Raw genomic sequence first — 24,356 nt, forward strand, 5'->3', positions numbered from 1 at the left:
AGCCATGATCATACCACTGGCACTCCAGCCTGGGCAACAGAGAAGACCCTGCCTCAGGAAAAAAAAAAAAAAAAAAGATATGCCACCTACCAATTTGATCCAGCCTGCCTCTATGCCGTTTACATTGCAGATCCATTGCATTAGAGCCCCCACCGCAATCCCAGGATTTTATATTTCTCCTTTCTCACCACTTCTTAACTGTCTGCCACTTCCAAAAGGCCCATGGTGAGCGTGTTCAGAGTTCCATGTGCCTTGTGGGATGTGAAAAGGCATGCGTGTATCTGTCAGCATTCCTGATTCATGCATGCTATTAAATAGAGTGTGGTGAGAGAAAAAATAAGGAACAATAAAAGAGGATTATATTCAAACATCAGTGAAGGGTGCTATTATTGGAGGTTCATTAAAATAACTGTAAATGGAGTTTTTTTTAAGTTGTTCTCAATGCCATCTTTTATTGTGGCAAGGAGCTATTTACAGAGCATTGTTTGAAACTGTATTGAAATACACTCGATTTGGTGTATTGTTGCAGAGAACAGAAGTCATTTTTGTAAAATGTTCATCTGATTGTGTCTTGCTTTAAAACTCCCAGATGGTTCTCTGTTCCCCAGTCTAGTATCTATTGCTCCTTGGCATATGTGGCTTTTGAGGTCTTCCAATGCTAGACCTCTGCCCTCTTCCTAGATTTAGCTCCTGGCTCCAAGAGCAGCATTCGTGGGCCTCTTTCATTTCCTCAGACATGCAGTGCCTTGTTTTCCCTTGCCTGCTTCATCTGTGCAGGGCCATGCACCTGCAATGCCCAAAGCCCTTTCCTATGCTCTCACCGGCCCCCTGATCCCCACCATGCCTTTCCTTTTCCCTCTCATCAAATCAGTAGAGCCTCTTATTGATACCTCAGTAGAGATCTGCTACTGTTCCCTCAACAAACTCATTACATGTTGTAATAACGTGTTCAATCTCATGCTGTCTTTTTGACTACTTTAAGATTGTGACTTTCTCAGTGTCAAATCCCAGTGCCTAGCATAGGTTTTAGCATATTACAGGTGCTCAAGAATTCTTACTGAATGAATGAATGGCCATAAAACAAGAGGCTATAATACACTGTGCTGTGGAACATAAAGGAGTCTTCAGGGATATATATTAGAGTGCATGGTGTTTTTCTTCTGTACCGCAGGGTTTCGCAAATAAATTGGTTGTTGTGTAAGTTACTACCCTATTTATAAAGGGCTATAATTTGGCTGCTGAATTTGCAAACTGTCATGGCATCATGTGGTTTTGCAGTGTGTGTTGGGAGAGTGCTGGTAAAGGATCTGAAGATGTAATGCATTGAATCGTTAGACTCTGGGTAGAGAGGTCTGCAGATTCCTACAGTCTAACCTCACACAGTCCAATCCAGTGCTACAGATGCCATGATATAGCTGAGCAGAGCGTCTTAAACTTTAGTGCACACACACGAGTCACGTGGGTATCTGGTTTACATTCTTACTCAGCCAGTCTGGGGTGGGGTTTGAGATTCTGCATTTCTCACAGGCTCCCAGGGCATAGGACGCTGTGGGACCAGGGACTCCATCTTTGTGTAGCAGCAGCTAGAACTCAGTGCTGCAGGGTGCAGCAGGCCTGTGAGTTGATTGGCAGATCCTATTGTAGTCAGTGCAGTAGGTAGAGCCTGTGTAGTAAGGGCTGTAGTGAAGGGGTATATACAGTTAAGTATAGAATGTTCTGGTGAAGGTATGGTTCGGGGCACACAGCAGGCTATTGCTGGTCAGCTTGTGGTGGGAGGAAGGTGATGGTTTGGGTATTGAAGGGCAGACTGTGTTGCAGAGTGCATGATGGAGCAGTGGTTTGGGAAGAAGTGCGTGCTGATTCTGTCCTCCAGTGGGGATGTTGTCAGATATCAAGTCATCCTTTCAGAGGGTGCTGAGGTTAGGTTCTCTTCTAGGTGCTGGGGACACAGCATTAAAAATAGTTAAAATCCCTGTCCTCATGGAGCTTATATTCTAGGGAGAGTAGGCAAAATAATAAACATAGAAACAAATGAAATGTACACTGTGTCAGAAGTTGATAAACATTATGCCAGAAGCTGAAGTAGGAATGGAGATTGGAAGAGCCAGGTCAGGGAGATGTCCATATAATAGAGGAGGTGGAGAAAATGACATTTCAGCAAATACAGTAAGAAGATAAGGGAGGTGAGAGCCATATATATATCTGGATGAGAGGGAAGAGTGATTTGGGCGGTAGTAGCAGATGCAAAGGCCCTGAGGCAGGAGCTTGCCTGGCATGGTCAAGGGGGAGTAAGAAGTCCAGGTGACTGAGCTGAGGGGTTGAGGGAAAAAGGAAAAGGGAATGAGATTAGAGAGGCCAGGGGAAAGCACAGACCACTGAAGGATCTTTGGCTTTTAATCCAGCTCATGAGCCAAGAAATAACATGTTCTGACTTTGGGTTTTTAAAGGATTGCTCTAAGTGCTATAGGGGCAAGGGCGAAATCAGGGAGACTGGTGAAGACTCTTGCCATAATCCAGGCAAGAAGTGATAGGAGCCTGGACAGGTTGGAGCTGTTTGAGAACCCCCAAGTTGTGCTCATTTTGACGTCTCCAGGTCCTCCCTACTTCCTGGCACCTTGTAGGTATTCAGTCATTGTCTCATAGGGGCATGAAGGCACTGATGAACGTGAGTCCCTGCAGACTGCCCACATGATTGCTCCTCAAGTATAAAACATGGTAGCCAAGAGTTTGGTCCAGCAATAGGATGAATGAATGAAATAGATGGTCAGGAAAGCTTCTGTGGTACAGAGGGCTGGCTTGCAGGGCATCGAGCAGGATCACATGGTTGTGCACTTGGCTGGACTTACTCCTGTCAATGCAAAGGATGTAGTGATATCGGAGGGTGCTGTGGCTGAGGGCTGTGCCCAGGGAATGCCCTTGTGTCTGGGATCCAGCTTAGCATTTTGCTGAGTTGTAGCAAAAGGTGCATTGAGCCTTCGGCATGTGTGAGCATATGTTGTTGCAGAAGTAGTAGTACAAGGAGCTATAATGCCGCAGGACAAGATATACTAGGTAATATGTTCACATTGAAATGCCTAATGGAGAGTTTGATGTCATTCATGCGTTGTCATGAATTGCCTTAATGAGGTCCTGTCACCCTTCCTCTGAAAGGCTCCCATAGTGTCCATTACACCTAACGGAGGGCTCACTGTGAAAACTGGGTAGGGGGATGGGCCCGGGGCACAAGGATTCAGCTGCGTAAGAAGACAACCCAGCTAGCAGCATTGAAGCAGCGAGGTGAAGAGGAAGAGAAAGTTAAGTCGGCTTCATTACAGTCTGGGGAGTTTTCTCTGCTTTTTATTTATTTGTTTTTTCTGTTTTTTTTTTTTTTTTAATTAACTGCCCATGCTGATCTCAAACTCCTGGCCTCAAGTGATCCTCCCCACTCTGCCTCTGAAAGTGCTGGAGTTACAGGTGTGAGCCACTGTGCCTGGCACCTGTGGAGTGTTAAGTGCTAGAGTGTGTGTACAATGATCTGCCCACTAGTAAACATGACTCTAGTATTCTTTTAAAATATGATCAATCAGATCATCAGTTGTTCTAAAATGTGGTCAACCAAATTGTCAAGTGTTCTAAAATATGATGCATCTGATCATCAGTGCTCCCTGGGCAGGGCTTAAGGAGTACAACTTGATGAGAAGTAGACAGTAAGAGCCTCTTTCCCCTGCTGCTTACATTGAAGCAACCATCAGTCCTACCTAGACATCACTAGAATACTCATTCCCTCCTTCCTGCCATTCTAGCCTGTGTCAGGCCTCCCAGAGTTGAAGTCCACTTGTATGACAGACTGATTCCAATCATTTCTGCTCTTGTTGCCTATTTTTATCTGCACTTTACTGAAAGCCCCATAATTCTGAGGCATCTGCACGTTAGGAAAGGCTGAAAACCTGGCAAACTTTTATAGCTTGCAAAGGCCCTTGTCCTGTGCTCTGTTAGTATCATTTCCAAAATACTACATGGGTTATCTGCTCACATCCCATTGCCCGTATCCTCTGAGAGCCTAAATGCTGAACTGCTTCAGAAACTAAATCATACTTACAGGAGTTGGTTTCTTGGCAATTCTGTCATCCGAAAACATTGTTTATGTAGCTGAGGTCAAAAGCTTCAAGTACTGCTTTAATGAGCTGCAATTCTGTTCATGTGACATTCTCTTCCAAACCCAATTGCCCTTTACACTGTATGAGTGAGTGCCTCTGTGTGTGTGTGTCTGAATGTGTGTATTTGATGTGCTGACATTTCTGAATTGAAGCCGGAAAGCGTAACCTTTGTATGTTTGCTGTTAAAACTCCAAATTCAAGGCTTAAGAAAAGGATCTAACACTTACTCAAAATGATTTATTTAAGCACAGAACCTAACTCCCCCAAAGTATCAAATACTCAGGAGAACAATTCCTTTTTGAAAATTGTGATTTAAAATAATTCTCATAAAACCCTTTACTGTTCAAATATATTAGAAAATATGTTGAATTCTTATAGGCATCAGGCACTGTTTTAATGCCTTCTATTCATTGCCTCATTTAATTCTCTCAACCCTATAAGGTAGGGTTATCACCATGTTATAGATGAGGAACTAGAGCTTGGAAAAGGTAAGACATTTGCCCAAGGTCTAGCAACTAGAAAGCGGAGGAGCCAGGATTTGATCCCTGGACTGTACACTGCCCAAGACCCTTGTAAAGATTATTAGAAGCACTTGGAGCCCCTGGTAAGGTTTGTGGTTGTGCTGACAGGAGAGAGTCATGATAACACCATCAAATGGTGTCTATTACATAATAGAAAAAGACTGTGTAGTCTTACAATTCAAATGATTTAAATTTATTTTAAAATATTGCAACAAATAAGTAGCATCTTCACACCTTTTGTAACTCGCTGGCAGGATTTTAAGAGATGCAAATCGTATTTGTTCCTTAAGGCTTTGATTTTAAGGCTGGCAAAGACAGCATACATCCACTAACCTCTGAAAGAGGGCATGGCAGCATTGAAATGAGACAGTCGAGACAGGCTCATTAAGGAGTAGAGATTTCCCCACTCAGTTCCCGTTGTTCTTTTGGGGTATCCATTATGTGGAGTTTGGAGAGATCTTAGTGAAAATATCAACCTACATTTATATACTGACTAACAAATAGCCAAGAGCCATTTAGGACACATAGCTTGGAGTCTGTCTCTCTCCACCTGTCTACATACCCATGGGTAACCCATTTAAACTTCAGATCAAACCAGGCTCCCTTTAGATGGCTGGAATTGGCAGGTTCCTGAGCCAAGCGAAGTTCCTAAACCAGTTGCTGTCTTAGTTCATTTTGTGTTGCTATAACTGAATACCGCAGACTAGGTAATTTATAAAGAAAAGAAATTTATTTCTTACCATTCTGGAGGCTAGGAATTCTAAGGGTAAGGGGCTTGCATCTGGTGAGAGACTTCTTACTGTGTCTTCCATGGCAGAAGGGGAAGGGCAAAAGAGAGTATGCATACATGTGTGTGTATGTGTGCATGTATGTGTGTGTGCATGTGTGCGCATGTGCATATGTGTATGTCACATGCGGGGGAAAGAAAGGGAGCCAAACTCATCCCTTTTATCAGGAAGCCACTCCCAAGATAATGGTGTTAAGTCTTCATGAGGTGCCACCTCTCAACACTGTTGCACTGGAGATTCAGTCTCTAACACATGAACTTTGTGGGGGCACAGTCAACCATAGAACCTGCCAGATACATGACTTTGAGATATCCCCTGGCAGAAAAGCCAACAGTTTGAATTGAAATGATAGATGGGAAGGCTGCGTGTTGGGAGAGCATGAAAATGTAAGGTTATGTCTGGGAATAACAACTGAAATATAATATAACTGAAGTCGATAGCTGAAAGATGACCTCAGAAGTGGAATTTAACTGCTCCATTCTATAGATGGGCAGAGGCCTAGAGATTTGCCCAAGTGACTTACACAGGGAATATAACAGAACCATGGCAAAAACAAACAAACAAACAAAAGCTGGCACTCCACTTAATGGATGCAGGACTTTGTTGTTATTATTGTTATTTTGATACCAGTCCATGGCCCAGGGATGGGGCCTTCTGCCCTAAATCATGAGGAAGATTGAGGCCCCGTAGGTGCCCACAGGTTAGAAACCCTCAGCTCCCTGCCACCTCCCTGACCTCCATAGTCGTCTTGACTTCTTTGCCCTGCTTCCGTCTATGTCTTGGCAAATATATGTTCCCTCCCCCAACTCATGTGAGACTTACCCTCACCCCTGCTCTGGTCTCCACCCTCTCAATTCTTCATGCATACCTCCCTATTTAGTTTGTGTCTACAGCTTCTCTCTGAATCAGCAAAGCCTCTATAGCTTCAAACAGGAACCCGATTTAAATTGACTTTTAAGCGAAAGACAATGATGGTATTCAGATGTAGATGGCTTGTGGTCCCAAACAATGCCAGCAGGAAAACATTTCTCTCTATCAGCTAGGATTACTTTCCCACCGCATGGGCTTCGCTCTTCATTCTCAGAAGGCTTTCTTGGGCACATAGCAGCTCCCAGTTTATGTCCCATTATCTCTGCAACTTCTACCCCCCAAAAAAGGACTTCCTTTTTATAAAATCCCAGCAGCCTAGGACTCAGTCTCAGGAGAAGGCATTGGGTCATATGTCCATCTCCAAAGGAATCGCTCACTGCACCAGGGGGATGGATACGCTGATTGGCTGGGCCTGGGTCACCTGCCCCTCTTTGCGAGGGAACTGGATCTAATCCGGACATTTTGAAAGAAGAGAAGGAGTGTCCCATCTAAATCAGACATTTTGAAAGAAGAGAGGGAATGCATCCTTGAAGAAAAGTAAAGCCACTGTCACCAGAAGAAAAGGCAATGCCTGCTTGCTAGGCAAAAGCAGCAGCTGTCTGCACTGACTCCTGGTCTTCTCCTTTGTGCATAAACCTGCTAGGTCTTTTTCATGATAAAAATCCCCTTCCTCAAACCTGGGAATCCTCCACTACTACCCTTACTACTGCTAGGGCTACTGCCCTGCCTTACTTTGCATACAAACACATTTTTGAAAGAGTTGCCAGTTCTTCCTATTTCCACTTGATGACAATTTATTCTTTCCTCAGTTTGGTGCAATCTGGCTTCTGCTTCCACCATCCTATTGATATTTTTCTCATTGAGTCATCAATGGCCTGAAAACTGCCTCCTCTCATAAGTTTGCCTCATCTTTCTTGGCCTCACCATATTATTAGGTGCTCTAACCCTTTCTCCTTTAAAAAAAATGAACAAATAAAATATTTAAGCAGCGTCAAAAGCTACAAAGTGAAATTAAGACTCCCCTCACCCTAGCTAGCCTTCTCGGTTCTCCTTCCCAGAGCCACCGACTGCAACCAGGTTCTTGTGTGACCTTCTAGAGAAGATGTGTTCAAGCCCAGAAATTGTCTACATCACACACAAGGATGTTAGCATGCCATGTACAATTTCTGTGTCTTGCTTTATTCCCTTCTATCTTGGAGATTGTTTCTTATCTGCACATCTAACCCTACATCACCCTTTGAATAACTTCCTAGTTTCCTATATTCGTGAGTTTATCTGTAGGATAAATGCAGAGTATCTTCCTCCTTTTTAAGTCTTCTTCTCCTTCATTTTTATGACATTGTGTGTCTGCCTTTGTCTGTTTTGTGCTGCCGTAAGAATACCTGAAACTGGGGCCAAGTGCAGTGGCTCATGCCTGTGATCCCAGCATTTCGGGAGGTCAACGTGGGCAGATCACTTGAGCCCAGAAGTCTGAGATCAGCCTGGGGGGACATGGCAAAACTCTGTCTCTACAGACACACAAATTACAAAAATTAGCCAGGTGTGCTGGCACATGCCTGTAGTCCCAGCTGCTTGGGTGACTAAGGCAGGATTGCTTGAGCCTGGGAGGTCGAGGCTACAGTGTCATGATCACAGCTCACTGCAGACTCAGCCTCCCAGGCTCAAGCAATCCTCTTGCCTGAGTGACAGAGCAAGACCCTGCCTCAAAAAAAGAAAAAAAAGAAAAAAGAAAAAAACCTGAAATTGGATAACTTATAATGAAAAGAAATTTATTTGGCTCATGGTTCTGGGAAGTCCAAGATTAGGGGCTGTGTCTGGGGAGGGCCTTCTTGCTGCATAGTAACCTGATAGAAGGCATCACATGGCAAGAGAGCACATGAGAGAGGGCAACTTACTTTTTAAAGAAATTCACTCCCACAGTAATACCATTAATCCAGTCACCTCCAGAAATTCCCACTTCTCAACACTGTTCCACTGGGGATTAATTTTCCAGCACATGAACTTTGCTGGGGGGCAATACATTCAAACCATATTGCCACATTTGCTGATGTTCTTGCTGCCTTCACAGCCACCTCCAATAGAAATTCCAACTCCAAGAAGACTTCCAGTGACAGTTGAATTTGGAGGGTTGAGGCCTGCTCGTGACCCAGAAAGGGAAAGAGAAAGCTTATTTTTTATTCTGTTACAAATGCAGTTTCTTCAAAATAACCACAACATGCCCCCCAAATGGCATATGAAAAACAGCACAGAGATGGTGTGTGAATCTACTTGAAATGTCTTTCTAAGGAAGTGAGGGTTTGGTGAGACTGGAAATACATCCCTTTTGCTCCCCAGGGTATGCATATTTTTCCTATGTCCTCTAACTGGGAACCCCGGGGCCTGGCTTTGTCTTGTAGGTTGCTGCTATGATGCACCATACTTAGTGGGAAGGTTCCTGTTCTATGTCTTAAGCAGCACTGGCAGGTCCTCATTCTGCTTGTAATTGGGATGGGAGTATGGGTTGAGTTTGGGGTGTGGCAGAGCTTACAGGACCTCTTTCAAGCCAGAGCACAGCCACACCCTATCAGACTTACTCATGGACAGGACTGGGTCAGTCAGCCCTCAGCAGCAGCCACCAGCTACTGTTTTACGTATTTGATGTGCATTTTATCAAGTCATCCTCGCCACACCCTACAAGGAACTTGAGCTTAGGGGACTTAGCTAACTTGCTTAAAGGTTGTGTAGCTGGGAATTGTTGGAGCCAGGATTGGTACTCGGGTCAACTTAACTCTTAAGTCCATGCCGCACAATCAGATACATTGTATGAAGCAACGGGATGTAATGGAAAGCCCATGGGCTTTGGAATTGAACAGATGGGCTCTGGATCTTGGCTCTCCTACTTGACCCCATATGACTCAGAACAAATTGTTAACTCTTAAAATTATCTGTTAGGTAGAGATGATCCTTTTCCTGCCTATCTCACAGCCTTGTGGGAATCAAAGTTATAAAAAGATAGGCAAATAGAAGGGATAATTACTATTTGAGGGTGAGTTTACTTGAAGCCAGCAATGTGGGTTTAGGATGAATGGTGAAAAACAGATAAGAAAAAAAATGATACTCTGTTGACATGGGAAGATGTTTGAGTGTATTTCATCTAGCTTCTTTTAAAAAGCAAGCAAAAGAACAGAGTCATGATTCCACCTTTGTCTAAAAACTAAAAAGCATCCATTCATCTATTCATCCAGCCATCTAGCATACAAACCAAGATGTTAACATAATAGAGATTTGGGGTGTCGGAATTACAAAGGATTCTTTTGTGTGCTTTAACATTTTTTATGGCTGGGCATGGTGGCTCACACCTATAATCCCAGCACTTTGGGAGGCTGAGGCAGGTAGATCACGAGATCAGGAGTTCGAGACCAGCCTGGCCAACATAGTGAAACCCCATCTCTACTAAAAATACAAAAATTAACTGGGCATGGTGGCGGGCACCTGTAATCCCAGCTACTTGGGAGACTGAGGCAGGAGAATCTCTTGAACCCGGAAGGCAGAGGTTGCAGTGAGCCAAGATCATACCACTGCATTCCAGCCTGGTTGACAGAGTGAGACTTTGCCTGAAAAAAAAAAAAAAAGTATTATTATTATTATTACTTTTTTTTTGGAGACAGCGTCTCGCTGTGTCACCCAGGCTGGAGTTAAGTGGAACAGTCGTAGCTCACTGCAGCATCCAACTCCTGGGTTCAAGGAATTTCCCCTGCCTCAGCCTCTTGAACAGCTAGGACTACAGGCATGTACCACTATCCCTGGCCAATTTTTAAAAAATTCTTTGTAAGGACAGGTTCTTGCTATGTTGCCCAGGCTGGTCTCAAACTCCTCAAGTGATCCTTTCACGTGGGTCTCCCAAAGGGCCTCAAGTGATCCTCCCAACTAGGCCTCCCAAAGTGCTGGTATTACAGGCATGAGCCACCGTGCCTGGCCTCTCAGTGCTTTTTAATAGCTTGTTTGTTTCTGCAATAAATGTAGAATACTGATAGAAGAGTCTGGATCTCTTGTTTTTTATTTTTTATTATTTGTTTATTTTTTTTTTAAGATGGGGGTTTCACCGTGTTGGTCAGGCTGGTCTTGAACTACTGACCTCAGGTGATCCGCCCGCCTTGGCCTCCAAAGTGCTTGTGGATCTCTTGTTAAACCTAGGATCTAATCATGGTCAGATACTCAGACTCTCTAAACCCACTTTTTCATTGTACAGCAGGGACCTCTTAGTGCTTTGGGGGGAATTAAACAGATAATGCTTGCAAAACACTTAACACAATTTCTGGCTCATACTTAGTGTTTAACATACACTATGATGTGTCCGCTTAATAATTTTTTGTGCCCGGATCTTAGAAATGCAGTGGTGAATAAAACAGATGTGACTTTGCTCTCATGTAGCTTATAGTCTAGATGAGAAATAGACAATAAAGAGTGAATGAACATGTATTAATAATTATGCCAGATCTTATTTCTGTGAAAGAAATGAATAGAGTATCTTGATAGAGAACAACAGGAGGGGAGGATGAGGGATGCACTTTATTTGAAGGTGATCTGGAGCCACTTCTCTGACAAGGTAGCATTTAAACTGAGATCTGGAGGAAATCAAGACACTGAATTTTTTTTTTTTTAATGAAAATTAAGCAAAAGCAAACAAAATAGACTTAGTATAAAACCCAAAAGTCCCCTCTCCTGCTGACTTCTTCCCCAAATAGTCATAAGAGAAAAGATTCCTGATTGTAAGGGACCTTCCTTAGTAGCAGAAAAAGAAGACTTGAATCTTTCTTTTTTCTGCCTAAGCCCAGACCATGCTGAATATTACCCGACGCTGTTTGAAAGAAAAGCCTTGGTCCACAAATGACTTTTTAAAATGATCAAATGTGTGTGCAGCTTCATGCAACTGATTCTCCCTGGGTGGGTCTCTCCTGTGTTCAGCTGTGGGAAACTGGAAGGCTTAGAAACAAGCCTGCATTTCACTGGATGTGCACATTTGAAAAAGAAAGACACTGTTGTCTTTTTGCCTAAGCTCTGTAGCTTGGACATCTTTTCACCATGACCTTCTGATCTTGTTCTCATCAGGGTGCCCTGGTGTACTTGATGAGGGCTGGGCAAGTAGCTCCCCTGAGCCACTAGCCTCATGTTATCAACTCAGGTAGGCAAAAGACAGCAAGGAGGAGGAGCCTTATCCTCTCCTCCACCATCTTACCCTGTCCATGCCCTCTTTTCACCTCCATTTCTTCTCCAGCCTCTTTCTTTTTCCCTCCTCCAAAGATGTGATGTCTCTCCTGCAGGTCCTACTCAAGTGAGATATTGCTTCCTCCAGACAATGTTCCTGATCCTTCTAGGGTTTCTTTCCTCTATGCTCAATGGCAGCACCTGTCCCATGGTCCCATGCAGTGGCCTGTGTGTACACCTGTGTCCTCTGCTAGACCTTAAGCTCTATGAGGACAAGAGGTACCCTCTTATGTTTTACCAGTGTCAGGCATACTGCTAGGCAGAGGATGGACAAGACCCAAATATTAGCCTTCCTCATCATCCATTAGCACCAAAATACACATCAAGGCAGTCACTTCTTTTAGAGGTTTTTTTGTTTCATTTTGTTTCATTCCAGCCCTGTCACCCAGGCTGGAATGCAGAGGCACAATTATAGCTTGCCGCAGTCTCGACCTCTCGGGCTCAAGCGATCCTCTGACTGCAGCCTCTCAAGTAGCTGGGACTACAGGCATGTGCCATCATGCCCTGATAAGTTTTAAAATTTTTTTGTAGAGGCAGGGTCTTGCTGTGTTGCCCAGGCCGGTCTCACACCCCTGGCCTCAAGCAATTCTTCTACTGTCTTAGAGTGTTTTACTAAGATGAAGCGCATTAAATAGCATCAGGCTAACCTTAACAATTTACCCAAATACTCCCATTCTCTTTATTTCTATTTTTTAATTTCTTCCATGATAATTGCTCTCTCATTTAAAATAGTTTTCATAACTTATTTTGTTACGAAATAATAACAATATCTGATTGTTATGCAAATTTTTTAAAACGTAATCAAGCATAAAGGGAAAAAGGAAAAACTTAAATCCATCTGTAATTCTTCTAATCTGTATATAAAGCCTATATATAGAATGTGTACAGATATTACATATACATTTGTGTGTATAATTTATAGAATGGGAACATATTGTACACACTGTTAGTAATTATGTATAACTATGTCATTTAATATTCTTCTACATCTTCTTTTAATTTCTAAGAGTGTTTTGCATGGTAATACATCAAATAGATGTATCATTATTTATTTAACTGTTTTCCCTATTGGTCCATAGTAGATTCCCAATTTCTTTTTTCTCTTATGATTCTTTGATGAACACTCTTGATGGGATAAACCCAGGAGTATAGAGGAGCGGTCAGGGAAAACCTCGTGGAGGAAGCGACACTGTTCTGGGGACAGAAAGGATACACAGGAGATAGCTGGGTGAGCAGGGAAGGAGTGGGAGGCAAGTGTTCCTGGCAGAGGAGACAGCCTGTGCAGAGGCTTGAAGTCACCTCCAAGAGTTCATGGGTGTTTCAGGAACTGGAAATATTTCAGTACAGCTGGAGGGTGTCTCAGGGGGTGGGGAATATGGGTGGGGAATATGGGTGGGGAAGGGGCTGTTGACCAGGTGTCCAGAAACAAATCCTAAATGGCCCCTTAAGCCATGCTAAGGAGTGTGGGCTTTAGGCAATGGGGAGCTATTGCAGATAAGAGCAGGGAAATGGCATACCCCTGGTCAGCATCTTTTTTTTTTTTTTTTTTTGAGATGGTGTGTTGCTCTGTCACCAGGCTAGAATGCAGTGGCATGGTCTCAGCTCACTGCAACCCCTACCTCCTGGGTTCAAGCAATTCTTCTGCCTGAGCTTCTGAAGTAGCTGGGTCTACAGGTGTATGCCAACACCTACAGCTAATTTTTGTATTTTTAGTAGATATGGGGTTTCACTATGTTGTCCAGGATGGTCTCCATTTCCTGTTAGGGCAGCATCTTTAAAAGATCCCTTTAGCTGGGCATGGTGGTGTGCAGCTGTGGTCCCAAACTACTCTCAAGGCTGAGGCAGGAGGATCCCTTGAGCCCAGAAATTCAAGGCGGCAGTGAGCTGTGATCATGCCATCTCACCCCAACTAGGGCAACAGAGCAAGACCTTGTCTCAAAAATCAAAACAAAACAAAAACAACAAAAGAGATCCGTTTGGCAGTGGTGACCAAGCCAACTCCACACTCAACAGCAAGACTCTGTTATTAACACAAGGAAACAGAAATTTTAAAAGAAGAGAGAAAGAAAAAGAGCTTATGTGTAACAGGTCACAGATAAGCTTTTCAAACTGCCTAGATTCTTAAATTCAGGAGCATGATTCAACGAGTCAACCTTCTTACTCCTCTCCCTAATCCTGAAAGATGTGTTTGTGGTTTAAATAACCCAGTTGGTTTCTGGCCCTCATTCCTGTTCCAGGAGGCTCATTGGTGTACCCCGAGGACAAGGGGGTTGGATTTTCTTTTCTTTTCCTTTTTTTTTAAGCTGAGTAAGGCTAAAGTGTTCACCCAAGACAAGCCAGAGAGGCAGGTGCAATCCAAGGTGTGTTTGTAATTAGATCCCAGCCCCCGAGCTGCCCATACTTCAAGGACACAGCAGGCTGGAAGCTGATCTGGGCTGTGTCTCCCAAGGGCTGACGTCTCCATTTAGGGAACGCTCCTGAAGCTAATGGTCAGTGACAGCTCCATTTGAGAAACACAGAAACACTTAACAGGGAGGCTGTGATCTGCCAGCACCCTCCTCCCCACGCCCCCCTCCCCAACCCTTCCACCGCCTAAGCTGCTGATTAGCAGGGAAATCGTGCTCCCTCTGTATCATGCCCCCTTGGTTAACCCCTGTTCTTGTGTCTCCTCTGTGCCATCTCACTTAAAGATTTCATTGTTCTCCAAGGCAGGAGGGAGCTGGGAGAGGGAGAGGGAGAGGGAGGTTGCAGAGCTGCCAGAAGCTGTTTCACTGTCTCCCACCACAGCCTCTGGGGAGGCCCAGGCAAAGCAACAGCCTTCTGGTGTGGATGGGAAATTGATGTTTTTTTAAAGAAAAATGGTCCCCGAAGACACCCCATGTTTCAGCTAATGTGCTTCCTATGCCAGCTGGCTTGGGCTCTAACACCCAGGCCAAAGAAAAACACCCAGAGTTCTGCCTTCTAGCCACACCAGGATGCCGTACCAGCAGTCCCTGCCACCAGCACCTCTTTATTCTCGGCCCCACCTTCCTTTTCTGTAGTCCTAGCCATCATCCCTCTCCTGTGGATGACTGCGGCAGTCTCTCCCTGATGCCACGGCCACCAGTCCAGCTCCCCAAACCTCTGCAGTCCCAACACTGCAGCCTAGAGGACTCCTTGACATGTCTGCTGGAATCTCAAACTTATCATAAGGGAAAGCAAGTACTCAATTTCCCTCTCAGATAGGCTCTACTCCTCATGTTCCTCACTCACTAAATGGCTGAGGCCAAAAATGTCAGGGTCACCCACAGCTCCTCTCTTTCTCTCATGCCCCATACCAATCCATCAGCAAATCTTGTCAATTCTGAATTCAGAACATACCCCACATCTGAATGCCTCTTTCCATCCCCTACAAATCACCTGCCTTCAAGCCCCCATCATTCTGACCTGGATTATTGTAACCACCTCCTCACTGGTAGCACTTTTTCCATTATTGTACCTCGCTCATTTAATCCATCCTTGTACACCACACCAGTGATCCTGTTTAATAAATGTAAGTCATGGCCTGCTTGGTGACTCACACCTGGAATTCCAACACTTTGGGAGGCTGAGGTGGGAGCATCACTTGAGGATAGGAGTTTGCGACCAGCCTGGGCAACATAGCAAGACCCACCACCACCACCGTGTCTACCAAAAAAAAAAAAAAATGAAAAATTAGTCCTGCATGGTAGTGCATACCTGTAGTCGTAGCTACTCATGAGGCTAAAGTGGGAGGATCGCTTGAGCCCAGGAGTTTGAGGCTGCAGTGAGTTATGATCATGCCTCTGACTCAAGCTTGAGCAACAGAGCAAGACCATATCTCTTAAAAAAAAAAAAAAAGAAATACTATAAAAACAAAACATAAGTCATCATATCATTCAGTGCTCAACATTTTCCAGCAGTTTCTCATCGAGCTGAGATGAAAATCCACTGTCCTTACATGGCCATCAAGGAACCCTGCTCTGGCTCCTGGCCCACTCTTACCCCTTGGTCACTCTGCTCTGGCCATTCTGACCTCATTGCTGCCTGGGGACTCTGCCAGGTGAGCTCCGTCTTGGGGCCTTTGAGCTTGTGGTTCCCTCTGCCTGGAATACCTTCCCTCCTGACATCCAAAGGGTACCCTCTCTCACTCCACTGAGATCTTGCTCAAAGGCCATTTCCTCCAAGCTGAAAATGGCATCACTCTCGCTCCACCCCCTGTCCTGGCTTTCTTTTTCTGTTTTCTTTTCTTTTCTTTTTTTTTGTTTTGTTTTTTGAGACTGGATATCACTCTGTCGCCCAGGCTGCAACCTCTGCCTCCTGGGCTCAAGCGATTCCCCCACTGCAGCCTCCTGAGTAGCTGGGACCACAGGTGTGTACCACTACACCCAGCTAATATTTGTATTTTTGGTAGAGACGGGGTTTCACTATGTTGCCCAGGCTGGTCTTGAACTGAGCTTGTGATCCACCAGCCTTGGCCTTCAAAGTGCTGGGATTACAGTTGTGAGCCTCCCCGCCTGGCCTTGGCTTTATTTTTCTTAACATCATTTATCTCTATCTGGCACTAAAATGTATATTTACATTTACAGTTACATTCTTGTTTGTTTGTTGTCTGCCTTCCCCAGTAGAATGTAAGTTCCATGAAGCATGGATTTTATATCATTTTCTGCTAGCACAGAGCCAGGCACATAGTAGGTACTCAATAAATCCATCTTGAATGAGAAAATGAATAAACAAATGAATGAATCTGGACAATAAGCCTAACCACACTGAGTTTACCCTAAAGGGTCATCCTTCTGTGGGAGTTTCCCTCCACTGGCCGGCAGAACGGACCTCAAGTCTTGATACTGTTTCAGAGAGTTCTCATTTTCTGAGACCTGAAGCCAAAGACAACAATCAGCAGAAACAATTGAGCTTGGAATAACAAATAGGTTTTCTTAAGTCTGAGAAGAGTCTTTTTAAAAATTCAAGACTGTTTCCTTAGTATTTAAAACTTAAAGACCATGAAAATGCCCTATTATAGGAAACATATGCTGTCTGTCTGTAGGGATTTGGAGTAGAAACGGGAACTACCAAACGGGAACTAAATAATACTTGGCGCTATGATGCATTGAGCATATACTCAATGCCTGTTGCTTGCGTTCTCTCATTTTATGTTCATATCACAACCCCAATGCGATAGGAGTTAGAATTGCTCTTGTTTTACAAAAGGGGAAACTGAGACTTGCAGTAAGTTGCCCAGAGTTGCACAGATAGTGGGCAGCATAATGCCAGGATTTGAATTCAGTCTACAGACTCTGGGCTTAAGGAGTGAGCAGAAAGCAGAAGCTCTTAGAGACCTAAGTCTCTCGCATGCGCATCAAATACTTTTGCTTCCCTTGCAAACAAAAAGGCTTTGAAGATGAGCCTGCCCCTCTTCACTTTCTCAATGTACCTTCACTCTTCCAGTGGCTGATGTTCAGGGGCAGCCCTCCATTTCTCATCAGTATCACCCCAGTTGCCAACTGCAGTAAGCCATTGTCTGCAACTCTCCTATTTGACCTCTTAAAGATATTTTACTTATCCCAATGCGCTTCTCCTGGGAGTCCTCTCAGTCCTTAGCTTGTCTGATACTATTCTTTCCTGGTTCTTCTCCTGCTCTCCTAAGACACTTGAAGGGGTATTTTTATCATGGGCAAATGGAAGTAAAATACCGATTTCACAGAGTTGTCACATGAATTAAAAAGGTCATGTATGCAGAAGCTCTTGGCAAATGCCTGTTGCATTGAAAGTGCTCACTGGTTTTTATTACTCTTGTTGTCTTTTTCTACTCCCCATATTCTGTGCTTTAAAAAATGGTTTTTCAAGGCCTCTCTCCTGAGTTGCTGAACCTGTGTGTTGTTTTTTTTTTGTTTGTTTTTGTTGAGGTCTCATTCTGTTGCCCAGGCTGGAGTACAGTGGTACAATCTCTGCTCACTGCAACCTCCACCTCCCAGGCTCAAGCAATTCTGTCACCTCAGTTTCCTGAGTAGCTGAGACTGCAGGCATGCACCACCACACCCAGCTAATTTTTTAAAGATGGGATTTTGCTATGTTGGTCAGGCTGGTCTTGAACTCATGACCTCAGGTGATCTGCCCACTTTGGCCTCCCAAAGTGCTGGGATTACAGTTGTGAAGTACCACCTCCAGCCCAGAACCTATGCTTCTGATTCCCTCCAGTCATCACCTGGACTTTCACTAGCCCCTCAAAGTCATTGTCCAAAATGGAATTAATCATCTTTCTCAGTTCTCCCGCTTTCTCTGTCTCAGTTCATACAACCACAGTCTCTGTCATTCAAAAAAGAGAGAATTCATATCCCCATCTTTGTCTTCCTGGTGGCCCCTTTCCCACTCCATTAGTCAGTGAGCCACCAGGCTGTCCACTGTGCTTGTAAAAATGGAGACAGGAACTTGGACTCTGATGTCAGATGGACCTGGTTCATTATGCAGCTCTGCTATTGGTTTGCTCTGTGACCTTGAAGAAATTACATAATCTCCTTGGCCTCAGTTCCCTCATCTATAAAATGGAGATGATACCAATACCCACTTCATAGGGCCATTGGGAAGATTAAATAAGATAATGCAAATAAATAACTTTCCAGTAAAGGGCAATTTTGTCCTGGCATATAGCAAGTGCATAATAAATATCAGCAGTCAGCATTATTACTACTCCTATTACTATTATACTATTAGCTTGTGGTTACCTCCTATAGACACAGTGTTTGAAACACGTGGAGCTTTTGTGCAAATGGGTTTTGCTGGCCAAGAACAAGGAACACCAGATTTAGTGATTTGCCCCTTCTCATAAGGTGGGAATTAGCATGTACATGTGTAGGCACTCATGCATGCAGGCACCAGGCACACACATGTACATACACATATATGTTATAATTCTGGCTCAGATAGGCGTCTATAGGGGTCTTTTTGCTATAGAAAGACCAGCAGGATGGGTGAGAAATGGCAATGATTTTCTCTCTAGAACCCGATTGCTTCACCAAACAATGGTTTGTATTTCCTCCCATATCCCTCCTTCCTGTTTGAAGAGGGAATGGCTGAATTTACCTCCTGGCACTTTGTACTTAATGGTCAATGACTGATCCAGCTAACCAGGGGCCTCGTGGTTGCCCAGGCATTGCAAGCATCAAACCCAGATCTTCAGTTGGGATGGAGTTTATAAATTGTATTCTGTTGAGTTGGAAAACATCCACTCTCCTGATTAAGAGCTGGAGGACAGCACTTTGAAGGGTCTGCTGCTATAAATATTGGGATCTCCCAGGTGAGGTATAAATGGATCATTACTTTGCATCTTGCACCACCTGAAACATCTCAGGTGCCTTAATCCTATGTTTTCCAACAGATGAGCTTGGCTGACTCCTCGGGGTGGGTTGAGGGAACATGCCACATGCCTCTGGCCCCACCATCTCATGCCTTTGCCATCCATCTCCTGACTGCCCAGAGGACACCAGGAGCAGCTTATGAGCTAAAAAAAAAAAAAAAACTGAAGGTTGGGAATCCAAGCTCGTGCACCCAAGGTCATGAGAATTTTGCATTTTATGTTGCTCTCATTTCTGATCATTGAAACAACCTCTCTGAGTTTCTGAAAGGGAGGGGACTGGAGAAAAGCACACCCAGTTATGCTAGGTTCTGTTTTATTTTGGCTTTGTTTTTGTTTTTTTTCCCACCCACCACAAGTTCTTTTCTTCCCCTCTCATAGTGTGGGCGAAATGCTGAAAACTTCGACCGATTTTTCACCCGCCATCCACCAGTCCTAACACCTCCCGACCAGGAAGTCATCAGGAATATTGACCAATCAGAATTCGAAGGATTTTCCTTTGTTAACTCTGAATTTTTAAAACCCGAAGTCAAGAGCTAAGTAGATGTGTAGATCTCCGTCCTTCATTTCTGTCATTCAAGCTCAACGCCTATTGTGGTGACATTTTTATGTTTTTCATTGCCAAGTTGCATCCATGTTTGGTTTTCTGACGAGACTAGAGTGACGGTGTTTCAGAACCCAAATGTCCTCAGGTAGTTTGGAAGCATCTCTGTGAGATGGGATTATGCAGATGGCCTATGGAAAATGCAGCTGCATAATTAACACATTATCAAAGTCCTTTTACAATTTATTTTCCGCAGCATGTCAGCTAAGTAGACCCAATGGGGAGAGAAAATGCCTGCTTTCTCTCCCTCTTTTTCTGCACTGCCATATTCACCCCCAACCATCCAATCTGTGGATAATTGGATGTTAGCAGTACTCTTCTACTTCCGGGCCTGGAGCTTGGCTTGTATCCAAGTGTATGGTTGCTTTGCCTAAGAGGAATCCCTCTATTTCACCTGTTCTGGAGGCACCAGACCTTGAAAAGAACATGCTCAAAATAAAATGTTATTTGTCTGTTTTTTTTTTTTAACTCAAAGTTAAGATGATCGAAGTTCTTCTAAAATTCCAAGAATGTGCTTTTAGAGGGTCTCAATCTAAAAGCACTTCAAGGGGTCAAAGGGCAACCAGTGTGGGTGCTACCTCAATGTTGTAGTTTCTGATACTTTATGTCTTTGATCACTCTCATCCCTAAACTACTTGAAAAGGGCATTTGGCACCACTCCCTGAAACAACAGTCACTCTAGCAAGCCCCCCAGAGGGCCCTGGTTTTACATTACATTTCAAACTTTATTTGCTTTGGGGTTTTGTTTCTGTTGTTGTTCAAAAAAAAAAAAAAAAAAAAAAAAAAACAAGAAAACAAAACAAAACAAAAAAACAAAGGTGACTCACATTGTTACACATGCTTTAAAATATGTGTTCAAATGTTATTAACCACAATGACGACCTGCTTTGATTTACCCAAGAAGATGGCTGTGGAGCATAGCAGACTCCTGTCTGTAGGAATGGGATTTGTCTAGGTTTGTGGCTGGCTTTAGAAAGCTAATTACGTGCTCTGAAAAAGACACCGTTTCTTGAAACAAAGATGGTTGTATTCCTCACTTTGATGTTGTTTTGCAAGATGTATGTAGAAATGTTCATTTGGATCTGGATCTCTGTTATGTGCCATTTTTCTTCTAGCATCAAGATACAATTAAAAAAAAAAAAGAAGAAGAAATAATATTTCAAGGAACACTGATCTTTTTGAAAAACATGAACCTAAACTACAAAGTGGGAACTGAGACGGGAACTCAGGAGAAAGGAACTAACTGTGGAGCTTTAATCTTGGCCCCAGTGTTCAGCCACTCAGAAAGGCGGGGACTGTGGTCCATTCAGGGACTGCTGGTGGCCAGTAGTGGGGTGGGATGACCTGGCCAGAGCCACCAAGGATATTGGAGCCCAAAGTCAAGTTTAGAGACCAGCTGGGAATGTGAACAGGGCTCTTAATTTTCTTATTGAAATCACCACTCTTCCCAGCTTGGACTAAATATTCTTTCTAGCAAGCAGATTTGTGAGCTCACTGAAGTCCAAGGAAACCCTTGGGTGGGAGAAATTTCATTTCTGCCTGAGCGGATTAAGACAGCAGGTGACTCCTCCTCCTTGCCTGCTGTGTCCTGCTATTCTCAGGCAGCTCTAAAGAGAATTCTTATCACAGTCCAAGTGATTTCCAGAAGTTTCAGGGCTTCTGAGAGACCATCAAGAGAACTTTAATGACTTGACAAACGTCCTTGAAGTAAGATGTCTCATCTTTAAGGAAAGTGGGGTTTGGATTTCTGTTTAGCCAAAGTCTCCTGCGGCTCATCCTTGTGTGTCCTCTTGCTTCAGGCTTGGGGACCGTCCCTGCTGTGCCCATTGTGGTGGCAATTGGGACCTAAGATGAAGCAAACTTGAAGTTCTAGTGGACAAGTTTAGGCAGTTAGAGAAGGAGGGAAATCAGAGCAAAGCCCCCTCACTTTATTGTTGAGAAACTGGCATCTGGAGAGAGGAAGGAACTTGCCCAAGTTCAATCAGCTGCGATAAAAACCTGGATGTCCTGATCCTCAGTGCAGGACAGTTTCTGCTCTGTAACAAGGCAACAGGCATCCCTGAACGAGGCCCACAGACAGGCAAGATGTGAGGTCCCTCATCTGGTTGTTGGGTCATGATCTCATTTTGCTTGGACATACTCTCAGGAAGACAAAAACCATGGAGAAACACTAGGCCATTGATGAATGATCCAAGACAACTTTAGAAAACAATGTAGGATAGATGGAAAGAGAAAGAAAGAAAGAAAGAACGAAAGAAAGAAAGAAAGAAAGAAAGAGAGAAAGAAAGAAAGAGAAAGAAAGAAAGAGAGAGAGAAAGAGAGAAAGAAAGAAAATTAAAGAAAGAAAAAAGAAAGAATGGAAAGAGAAGGAAGGGAGGGAGGGAGGAAGAAAAAGAAAGGAAGGAAAGAAAGAAGGAAGGAAAAAGAGAAAGAAAGAAAAGAGGGAAGGAAAGAAGGTAGGTAGTGTGTATCTATATACACTGCACCCTACATTTTCCAAATTCTTGCCATTATTTTTCAAAAGTTTAATAGTTTGCAGAAATACTCAAGCCAAAGTCTCTTTTCCCCTAGCACACCGTCCTGAGGGTTGGTTAGAGAAATCTTCTGATGAAAGTCAGAATTTCTACCACGTCCTTTCCTATCCACACTTCCAATGCAGAAGAAACTGAGAAACAGAGCTTTTTTAAGAAAGGACGGGGCCATATCCACAAGGGCCTTCTTGGGGGATTAACAGGAGGTTAGTAGAATTAATAACCCTCCTTGGACGAGTGCTACTGTTCTCATGTGGCTTCAGATGCTATCCACCTCAAAGAAATGATCTCAACAGAGAGGCTCATTCTCCTTCAACTTCTATGGTAAAATCCAGGAGCATTTTATCTGGGGATCTGCCCACAGGACAAAGCCCATAAAGGCAAGTCCTGTCTATACCATGTGGTCATCTGAAGCATTAGCCATCAGCAGCATAACAGAGGGGAGGGCTTTCCAAGTTGGGGCTGGCCAGAAGGGAATCTTTGCTAAGATGCCCACAGGCAGGGAAAGTGAAGTAGTGTTGATGAGACCAGGAAGACATAATAAAAACGCAGCTGTGCGTTGTCTAGCTGCAAATATACCTGCCTTTTGGCCCACACACTGTCCTGGAGCTCTCAGACCTTTAAGGGCCCTAATACAGTTCAGTTTATACAGAGGTTCAAAAGGGACAGTGGCCCATTTGGGAGACCTTTAGGATCAATGGGAATAAATTCCATCGTTTTGCCTCAGAGTAAAGTCTCTGGCTCGGGGGTAATTACAGGTTGCAGAAAGTATAGAGGCGTATCATTAATCAAGTCTTCCTTCATTCCACTAATAATTACAACAGCCTACTGTGTGCCGGGTATTATTCTTGGCACTGGAAATACGCTAGTGAAGAAGTGGACAAGGACCCTGTTTATTGTTTCTCTCCAAGAAATTCTCCAAGAATAATATTGTTTTTTGGAGAGAAACAATAAATAAGGCAATTTCTAAAGCAGTCAGGATAATTAAAGGATGCCAAAGTGTGACTTGTGGGGATGGGGAGAGAGAGGCACAGATAATATTAAAGGAAGAGGAGGCAGTTGAGCCTTGCTGTGAACACCAGAAGTGACACACTGAGCGCCTGGGGAATGGAAACTCCTGTAGCACCCACAGGCTAACAGCAGGCAGAATACGACAAACAGGGCAGGTGGGATGTGGCAGGGATGGGCCCCAGCCAGGAAACAGCTCCGTCAGCATCTTAGCCTGCTCCACTCTGACCATGTGTATTCCTGAGACCAGTGTGTCTGCCTCACTCCCACACTCCCACACAGACACGGCAAGAGTAAGGAGAGAACTCCATGGAGACATTTTACCTATCTCAGGGGAGCAGCCACAAAGAATCAAGTCTTGTAAAAGGCGTTTTACAAAGGGGATTGAACCCAACAATGAGGTTCCTTAGCAGCCAGTGCCCATTAGGGGGCTAAACCTGAAGCCTGGCTGGTGATGGCTCAAACGCTAATGAGTCAGTCAATCCGTACCGACTCCCTGGCCTTTATAATCTGACACAACTTTAGCAGCAGCTTGGGAATGTGCAGGGTACCAGCGAATCCAAGGTGTTCTTCCTTGGTTGTCCTGTAGTAAAACAGCCATTGGGTTATCTCCCCAGTCCAAGAGACTGAGATGAGGCCTATGTAGCAGCGATGTGGTCAGGTAAAAATCAGAAACTCACTGCAGTCTTGGGCAAGTCCTCCTGCCTGCTTGTGCCTCAGTTGTCTCATGTGTCAAATATAGGAGGTGAGGACTCCAGCTCTACCTGCCCCCAGGTGGGTGTGGGGATTATGGGGAAAGGCGAGAGGCTTGCAAGGACCCTGAAGAGGTCTGAGCATCATACAGATTCCTTTATTAGCCCATGTTCTGATGTTCCCTGGTAAGACTTGCCCCAAAAAATTGCTAGTAAATGGGGGGTTAATTTCTTTCCCTACTGAAAAAAAAAAAAAAATGAAATGCCAGACTCACTAGGATAATCAAGTTGCTTTGAGTTTGTTTTTTGTTTTTGTTTTGTTTTAAGGCTGCCCTTATGCACCTTCCTTTAAGATTTAGATTTTGTCTCCTATAGTTTGTTGACTAGATACTTGCTATAAATGTCTTTGGAGAGAATTTCTGCCTGACAAAGGCCCAATTCTAGTCTATGGGTGGATTTTTGAGCTGACAGTGGTCAATTCCTTTCATAAGCAGTGATCTGATTTCTCCACATGGCCATTCTGCCTTCTTGGGGGCAGAGTAGATGGGCCGCAGTTCACCTCTTCAAAGTAAGAGGTCACCTGGCCACCTGGGTCACTACTGAATGGTTTTCTC

The 24,356-nt window shown here is 44.0% G+C and overlaps 1 protein-coding gene across 4 annotated transcripts in view; it reads left to right on the top strand.

The window, feature by feature from the left end:
• Positions 1-24,356, top strand: part of PRKCB (protein kinase C beta) — a 388,392-nt gene that overhangs the window by 363,030 nt on the left and 1,006 nt on the right. For 3 of the 4 annotated variants that reach the window (XM_017534410.2, XM_037740591.1, XM_017534413.2), the window contains one exon: positions 19,289-20,640. The exons of the other annotated variant lie outside the window; for it this stretch is intronic. In XM_017534410.2, coding sequence (XP_017389899.1) covers positions 19,289-19,447 — 159 coding nt within the window. In that variant the 3' untranslated portion in view covers positions 19,448-20,640. Of the gene's footprint in view, positions 1-19,288; positions 20,641-24,356 lie in introns of those variants that run through there. 4 annotated transcript variants of the gene reach the window in all.

This window comes from Cebus imitator, unplaced genomic scaffold, assembly GCF_001604975.1.
Source record: "Cebus imitator isolate Cc_AM_T3 unplaced genomic scaffold, Cebus_imitator-1.0 Scaffold85, whole genome shotgun sequence".
Lineage (NCBI taxonomy): Eukaryota > Metazoa > Chordata > Mammalia > Primates > Cebidae > Cebus > Cebus imitator.